Raw genomic sequence first — 8854 nt, forward strand, 5'->3', positions numbered from 1 at the left:
CGCGGAGAAGCCCACCCTGCAGGACGGCCGCCGTCCAGGTGGGAGAGCGGAGCTGCGTGGCTTGCTGGGCGCAGGGCCGGCACCTCGGGTTCTGGAGCAAACACTTGGAAATGCGTCCCCCGCCTTCCCCGCCGCCCCCAGAAAGCACAGCCAGGCAGGGTCCCAGATCCCGCCTGGCCGGTCGGCCCTCAAGCGTGTTTTAGAGCTTTCTGAAAACAGCTTGTTGCGATTTCTGTGTTTGTAAGATTTAGGATTCCCTCAGCCCCGGGGCGAATCAACTTTCTGCAGCTTCCTCCCAGATTTTCTCACCCTCCACGCTGTACCTTTGGATGGCGCCCACTCTCAAGGAGCACTCGCTTCCGGAATTATGTTCATGTTTGGGTTGGCTTTGAGTGGCCTGATGCTCTCTAATGATTTCTCTCCTCATTCCTTCCTCTTTCCCCTCCTTTCCCCTCCTCCTTCACGGTCCCACCACAGCCCGTAACTCAGGAATTGGCCTGCTTCCTCGACCAGCCTGATCTGCAGCCTGGAGACCAGTGTCTGCAGAATGCTATCCCCCCAAAAGTGAGGTTGGCCTGGAGGTGACATGCTGCTTTGCAGAGCTCATGCTGCAGCCAGTAATTTGGGTCTGGATCGCAGGAGAAAACACAGCGGGAGTCCAGCACTTGGGCTCAGTTAATGCTGAGGCAAAGATGCCCAAGACATCAGAAATTATTTCTCAGGAGATAGCCTAACTGGTTTTCATGGGACAGGTGGAGAAATCAACCTGCGGTGGCTTTGCAAGAACCAACCAGTCCCGGGCCCTCCCTCTACCCACTTGGTGATCCAGAGACCCAAAATAATTGGACATTCTCTGATGATTAGGGTTCCCAGAGTCGCAGGAAAATTTCCCCCCAAACCCTAAACATGTGTAAATAGGGTGTTCCCACAAAACTCACCAGCTTCATTTTTCCAGGCACACACAGACTATGGGCTTCATTTTTTGAGACCCAGGGAGGGCCACTGGCAGGTGTGTATCTAGCCAGATAATTTGGTGAAGACCCTTCCACTGGTGGGGGAGGGAAGAGAGATGTGAGTCACCCCAGTGGGAAGTGCTTCCCCATCCTGCTTGAGTCTCACTGAGGACCAATGAGCCTCCCCCTCTGCCTCCAGAGCCTACCCTCACCCAGCCACCTACCTGCATTTAGCAGCAGGTGACCCAGCCCAGAGCCTCCTCCTGCCCAGTGCATGCCCCTCCTCCGCAGGTGAAATTCCCCCCAGCAGCACCCTGTTGCTTCGAGTTCAGCCCAGGCCTGACTCTGGAGCCCGCAGTGGGTGGACAGAGCTGGGGTGGAGAGAGGATAGGACCTGGGTGGGGACCAGAGAAAAGGGGAGCCAGGTCAGGGTCAAGCCTTCAAGCCTCAACGTGGCCTGGAGGACTGCTTGTCCAGACCTTCCTCCATCCCTCCCGGCCCGACAGCCTCCTGCTGGCTGCCCCAGGCCCAGGCCCGGCCCCGTGGGGGCCTCAGTTGCTGGGCACCCCGAAGCCACCTGGGCTGTCCCTCTTCTGCCTCTCTGCACCCTTCCTCTCATCCCTCTCCGGTGTACTTCTATTGTGCCAGCGCTCCAGCACCCTCAGAGTTGCCCTTTTGGATGTTTCTCAAACTTTGAAGATTTCCATGAAAGTGCCTTTTAAACGATGGACAGGCATGCCTGGGGTAACAACGGTGTTTGGTGGGGTGTCTGCAGCTGGGGGCAAGGACAGAAGAGCGAACAGAAGGAGCCAGAAGGAGGAGGGGGGAGGGAAGGGGAAACAGAAGTTCAAGTTGGACATTCTGACAGCAACTGGAAAGGAAGCTTAGGAAGGAATAGAGGAAAGCGGGGGGGGGAACAAATTGGGGGGCCACCCCACCATGTGATTTCTAATTTCCCTTTCAGATGGGCCCTGCTCTCCAGAAAAACTAGTTTAAAGGGTTTTAAGACAAGAAACTGAGGTGGATGTCCTTCTGGTAGTCCCTCCGTGGGGTAGAGGCTTGGGGTGGGGCAGATGATGGGTGGAAAATTGGGGGAACGCAGCTGCTCCAGAGTATTTTCTCTCCACGTGGTGTTGAAGTCTTGGCTGACCGTCAGCTCCCCTTGCCTTTCCAGAAAAGAAGACTCATTTATAACCCTTATGCTCCTTTATTTCTCTTCCCCCCCACGGAGTCCCAAATCGTATTCCCGAGCTCTTCTGACCTGCATGCACGTTTCAGGAGGATCGTTGTCCCGGGGTGGAATCCTACCGTATGCACGCGGCTCCCTGCACAAGCGCGCACACGCGCACACACACGCACACTTACGATGAGTGTCTGTAGGAAGAGGGTCCTGCGCGTCAGCTCTGCGTTTAAGACAGGAATCTGCCGGGTTACCAAAGTCAAATGTAAGTGACAATTCCCCTCTCCGACCAGCAAGGAAGGCGGACTACAAAAGTCCCTTTGTATCTCGGCAGCTCACTTAATGTTATTTATGCATTTTGTGCAAGGAATTGTGGGATTTTTCCCCCACGGTAAACAATATGGAAATGTTAAAAAATAGCAATCTTCCAGCGCTTGTCCATGTCTGCACGCCGGGGTGACCCGGCGGGGCTATCGCGCGGATTTCTCAGATCCCTGAACCGAGAAGCGGCAGGGAAAACACGAGCGAGCGCAGGGTACGCGGTAGCGGTCTCGCCGGTTCGGGCTCCGGTCCCCGGAGCGCCAGGACGCTGCCGCTTTAAGGGGGGGAGGGGCGGCGACGGCGGGGGAGGGGCGGCGGGAGGCTCCTGTCACCGAGCGGCCGCCGGCGCGTCACGTGGGTGCGCGGCGCCGCGACCATTGGCCCGAGGCACGTGTCCAGGAGACCGGCTCGCGACGTCACTCGAGGGGGCTCTGTTAAAAATAAGAACAAAAATCCAGAGTCAAAGTGTCTCGGGTTGCGCTGAGTGGCCTGGAAATTTCCGAGCCGCGCGGAGGCCGAGGCGGCGAGGGCGTGCGGACGGCGAGGGAGCGCGGGCGGCCCAGCCCGGCCCGGCCCGGCCCTGCCCGCGCCTCCCGCCGCTCACCCATGCGACTCGGGCCGCGGGGCTCGGCGGGGCTCGGCGGGGGCGCGGCCGCACGCCGGTGGGGCGCCCCGGTCCGCAGCGGGGCGGCGGCCGCGCGGAGGGGGCCCCGAGGCCGGCGGAGCGCAGCGCAGGCCCGCGGGCCTCCATGTGCGTGCTGGCGGCGGCGGGCGCGCTGACCGCTCGCGCCCCGCACCCTCGAGGGCCGGCCGGGGCGCGCGGGCGGGGGCGGCCGGGCGGCGGCGGCGGCCCGAGTGGGCCCCGGCGGGCGTGAGCGCGGGGGAGCGCGCTGCCTGCATGCGCGGAGCTCTAGTCCCGGGCAGCCGCCGCGGCAGCGCCGGATCGGAGGCAGCCGGACGTGGAGAGGAGCGCGGAGCCCGGAGGCGCCCCGGGTCCACGCTGGACCATTGTGACTGTCTAGAGCCCGGGTGCGCTGCGAAGACGAGGACCGGACTCTTTTGAATCTCCCGGCATCTGGGCGCGGGGCGACTCTTGGTATTTTCTAACTCAACTCGTGGATTGGAACGTGGCTCCGCTCTGAGCGCGGCCGGCGACTTGTAGGAGCCCAGCCCTGGCTGCGGCCGCCGCGCACGCCCTCGGAAGACTCGGCGGGGTAGGGGCACGAGCTGGCCGCGAGAGTCTCCGCGTGCAGAGCGGGCGGGCCGAGGGCTGATTGGAGGGACTCCCCGGAGAAGCGATTTGGGATTTGTTGCGAACAGTATGGAGGAGAATGACCCCAAGCCCAGCGAAGCGGCGGCGGCGGCGGTGGAGGGGCAGCGGCAGCCGGAATCCAGCCCCAGCGGCGGCTCGGGCGGCGGCGGCGGCAGCAGCCCGGGCGACGCGGACACTGGCCGCCGGCGGGCTCTGATGCTGCCCGCGGTCCTGCAGGCGCCGGGCAACCACCAGCATCCACACCGCATTACCAACTTCTTCATCGACAACATCCTGCGGCCCGAGTTCGGCCGGAGAAAGGACGCGGGGACGTGCTGTGCCGGCTCCGGAAGAGGCAGAGGCGGCGGAGGCGGCGGCGAAGGCGGCGCGGGCGGCGCGGAGGGAAGCGGCGGCGCGGGCGGCGCCGAGCAGCTCCTGGGGTCGGGCCGGGAGCCCCGGCAGAACGCGCCGGGTGCGCCGGGTGCGGGCGGACCGCTGCCCGGCGGTGGCAGCGGCGACTCTTCGGGTGACGGCGAAGGCGGCTCCAAGGCGCTCTCGCTGCACAGCGGCGCCAAGAAAGGCGGAGACCCCGGGGGCCCCCTGGACGGGGCGCTCAAGGCCCGCGGCTTGGGCGGCGGCGACCTGTCTGTGAGCTCAGACTCGGACAGTTCGCAGGCCAGCGCCAACCTGGGTGCGCAGCCCATGCTCTGGCCGGCTTGGGTCTACTGCACGCGCTACTCGGACCGACCTTCTTCAGGTGAGTCCTGGGGACCCATGTCCTGGCCCGCCGTGGGGAGGCCCGTGGGGTTGCGGGGCAGCGCTGGCGCGGGAACTTACCGGAGGAAGAAGACACCAGGATCCCTGTCCCCCAACACAAAGACGTACACACAGCGACATTGTTTGCGGCTGACGCTGATCCCGGCAGCGGCCAGGAGGAAAGGGGACAGGACTGATTCACAAGGGGGTACAGACTTCATAGAACGGCGAAAGCACAGGACCTCCTTTCTCTCTTGCCTTTTGGGCCTCTCCTTGCAGCCTCTAGCCCATCCCTCCCTTGGCTGGAGTTTATTTTGTGGGAACGGGGTGGCTGGCAGACAGGCCCGGATCTCACACTCCACCCCCTTTCCGCGTTCTTCCAACTCAGTCCAGACCCGGGACCCACGCCCAGCCCACCACAGACCTAGACTCATCCTACGACCCAGTTATCCCAGATGTGGCCGGGGAAGAAAGCAAGGCTGTCTGCTCTTCCTCAGCTGGGGCTGATGAGGGGACCTGGGGGGATCCGCGGAGGGAAGAGATGGAAACAGAGGGGCCCTTTGCCCCGTGTCTGGTTTGATTGCCGAGCCGGCGCGCACACAGCTTGGAGGAGGGAGGCCTGCAATCCCCAAATGGAAAGGACCTTTCCCAGAGCTTTCCTGGGGCAGCTCTGCGTAGGAAAGGAGCAGATTTCAGAGGGGAATGTGGCGGGAGCCCGTGGGGGTGTGCAGAGCTTCTGGGCGTATTTTTCATAGATCCGGGATTTTTAAAAGCTAAGTCCATGTCCCTGTAGAAATCATCAGCCGCATTAAATGCGGGTCCTGCGGCTGCGAACCGCCATTAGGTGCAGACTCCATTTGTCCCCGAGCCGGCAGCGCACACCGGACCCCCTTGCCCCCCCCAGCCCTCAACTGTTTTGCGGGGGTCGTTTACCCAGTTCACAGCACAGCTAAGTCACCCCTTTACCGCCTCCCCGCAGAGATGGTGTGTATGTCTCTGATGAAATCCAGATTTCTCCAGCTAGATCTGAAATTTGCTCCATTGTTCTCGCCTCTCTCCTTTGTTAATATTTAATTAACATATAGGCTCACAATGCGGCCGGCAAGGAGCCTCGGCCGGGCTTTGTGCGGCGCTGGAGTCGCGGCCGCGCCAGGCCCCAGTGGCCCGCGGGAGCCCGGCAGCCCGGCCTGGCTCCGCGGCTGGTCTTCCTGGACTTAAAAAAAAAAAAAAAAAAAAAGCCCCGTAAGATAAGATCTGTTTCTTGGCGTTTAAGAAAGCAGCAACGCAGAGTTTCCTTGCGGAGGTTTGGTCCTGTTTCCGAGACTCCTTAACTGTTTGCGGTTTGAAAGAAAATCAAGAAAGAAAAGGAACTAAAAATTCTGATTCTAGGAAGATTTTCTTTGCGTAAAATGGTGTGCATCTTTTGTGGGCTGATTCGTTGTGTGCGAGCGCCCCAGGGCCAGAGGAGTTTGGGGGGGTGGGGAGGGCGGGAGTGGAGACGGAGAACCGGCTCCGCTACGCGAGGCTTCGGTGGGGGGCCGAGCAGGCGCGGGGCCGCCCGGGGCCTGTCGAGGCCTCGCCGAGACACCTCCTTCCCCCTTGGCGCGTCCGGGACGCCGGCCGCCGCCCCGGATCCGCACCCCCCGGGTAAGAGCCAGGCGTCTGGGCGAGGAGCCGGTGCCCTCGGCGTGGGTGCGACGGGACCGTGAGTGTGCGCGCGCGTGGGGCAGTGCGCGTGGGTGGGTGTGAGCGGGGGCGTGCTCTGGAAGCTAAAAGGCCCGGAGTGTGAGCCGAATCAGCCCTTGGCGCCCCCTCTCCAGCGCACACGGCCCCCTCTTTCCGATCGTGCCTCCCGGAGAGGGAGGACAGGGCTCGGAGTGCGGGGGGAGGGAGGGCTCGGCGCCCCCTGGGCCTGCGGACCGTCCCAGAACCCTCGCTCGGCGCGAGCTGGGGACCGAACCCACCTTCCTGGTGCGGGTCCGGGTGCCTCCGGAGGGGCTCGCAGCTGGATCCCTCCGCCGGCGCTGCGCTGCGTGGCCCGGCAGCCCCCTGACCCTGCAGAGAGGGGCGAGGGGCGGGGGGCGGGGGGCGAGGGGCGGGGACCTGGGTGCTCCGGCTGCCCGAGGTCTAGCCTTCTCCAGCCTCCCACCGAGGGCGCCTCGGAAGAAGCTGGGGCCAGGAGCCCCCCAGAGTCACTTCACACACTTAACAGATTAAGAACCCCAGGCATGCAGCCGTGACTCCTGCCTGCAAAGGCCTCTTCCCTCACAGACATGTTCACGGGGCCCACCTTCTGAAACCAACGAGAAGAACACACTTGGCCCCCTTCCCTCTGCTCTGCTTTCTCAGGCCTTTTCCCGTGGCCAGGTCCTGGGAGCCTCACCACCACTGTCCCAAGCCAGCCTCAAGTGCTGTGGGGCGTCCCAGCGGGAGGAGGTGTGAGAGGTCGGAAGTGTGAACCTCTGCCCAAGGTCACCCGGGCCCCCAGTGGCCCCCTCTCCTGGACAGGGGACTGGGGAGACCTGGTGCGGTGAAGGGGAAGGAAGCTCAGTGCTCCTGCCCCACTCAGGCAAGGACATGTGGGTGCCTTCCTGTCCCTGAAGGGAGCAGTGAACTTGGGCCCAGGGCCAGGTGGGGAGGCAGACCCCTGGGCCCCTCCTGTTCTCGGGGCCCACCTGACCCTGCACCCCCGGCCCTTAGGACCTGGGGGTGTTCCCTGTGGGAGTCCCTTTACACCTCCCAGGGCTCTTCCTGCTACTCCGGCTGCCCCGCCCCGATCTTTCCCCCTCACCTCTCTTCCAGCACCTAGCCCCCGTCCTGTCCTTATTCCTGGACAGAACCTCAGAAAGGGCTAGAAAAAGCCTGGCCACAAAGTTGTGGTTTTTCGCTTTCCTGCAGGGGTTCTCCTTTCATCCGGAGCCCTTTCCGCTAAGCCTGCCCATCACCTGCACTCACAGTCCCTCCTGCAGACTTCCTGGGCCACCTCCTCGCTCCCCAGGGGAGGGTCCTGGAGGTGGGTGGGAGCTCCGCCCCGTCCCATCTCAAGTCCAGGCCAGCTTTCCTCCAGGTCAGCCAGCTGGACCTGGGCAGCCGCCTCCCTCCCGACCTCTGCATCCTTCCGTGCCCGTGGGTGACCCACCCCTGAGTAAGGAGGCAGGCCTGGAGCCCTCCTCACCCGAGTTCTCTGTGTCCACCATGCCTGTCTAGGTCCCAGGTCTCGCAAACCAAAGAAGAAGAACCCCAACAAAGAGGACAAGCGGCCCCGCACGGCCTTCACGGCGGAGCAGCTGCAGAGGCTCAAGGCCGAGTTCCAGACCAACAGGTACCTGACGGAACAGCGGCGCCAGAGCCTGGCCCAGGAGCTCAGCCTCAACGAGTCACAGATCAAGATTTGGTTCCAGAACAAGCGCGCCAAGATCAAGAAGGCCACGGGCAACAAGAACACGCTGGCCGTGCACCTCATGGCGCAGGGCCTGTACAACCACTCCACCACCGCCAAGGAGGGCAAGTCGGACAGTGAGTAGGGGGCGGGCGCCAAGCCCAGTCTCAGTCCGAGTTAAACAATGCAATAATTTCAAATCATAAATAAAGGGCCAGTGTATAAAGATTATACCAGCATTAATAGTGAAAATACCGTGTATTAGCTATGGTTCTGCAATATTCTGTGTATATATAATTTACAGGAGGTGTAAAATCCAAAATATCTGACTATAAAATATTTTTTGAGTTTTCTTATGTTTATGAGATTATGCTAATTTTACGATTTTTTTTTTGCGAAGGGGGCTGCGTAGGGTTTCATCTTTTTTAATCCCCTAAGTTCCATTATGGGACATCGGACACTTTTTTTCTTTTTTTTAATTTCAAAAGAAGAAAAAAATTAAAACAACTTGCTGAAGTCCAAAGATTTTTATTGCTGCATTTCACACGACTGTGAACCGAATAAATAGCTCCTACTTGGTCTATGAGTTCTGCCACTTTGTTCGTGTGGGCTTGGTGAGGGCAGCAGAAGGGGCCGCATCCCCGGCCTCGCCCTCGCCATCCGGCAGTCGGCGGCGAAAGGGCCCTGGCGGGGCGGCGGCTGGAGGCTCGGCACCCGCCCCCCCCCCCCCCCGCCCGCCCTCCCCCGCCTCGCGCCCGGACGTGCCGGGCTGCCTGGGCCGAGGGGCCCACGGCCGGCTCCACCTCCCCGCTTCCTGCCTTCCCTCCCGGTCCTCCGGTCCTCCTCCTCGCCGAGGCCTGGCCCGCGCCTCCCTTCGTGCTTCCGTCTGCGTCTGTGTCTCGCTGTCCCCAGTCCAGCCGCTCGCCTCCCGCCTCCAGGCACCGCTCCGGGGCTCAGGGCCGAGGGGCCGGGTATGTGGCCGGAGGCCTGCGGGCGGTGAGGCCGCCCCACCC

General features: G+C 62.4%; 1 protein-coding gene across 1 annotated transcript; it reads left to right on the forward strand.

The window, feature by feature from the left end:
- Positions 1-3775: 3775 nt before the first annotated feature.
- On the forward strand, positions 3776-7986 carry EN2 (engrailed homeobox 2). Its single transcript, XM_060108914.1, has 2 exons — positions 3776-4463; positions 7670-7986. Exons 1-2 carry the CDS (start codon positions 3776-3778, stop codon positions 7984-7986), a joined length of 1005 nt encoding a protein of 334 aa, XP_059964897.1.
- Positions 7987-8854: the final 868 nt, after the last annotated feature.

This window comes from Mesoplodon densirostris, chromosome 9 (genome assembly GCF_025265405.1).
Source record: "Mesoplodon densirostris isolate mMesDen1 chromosome 9, mMesDen1 primary haplotype, whole genome shotgun sequence".
Lineage (NCBI taxonomy): Eukaryota > Metazoa > Chordata > Mammalia > Artiodactyla > Ziphiidae > Mesoplodon > Mesoplodon densirostris.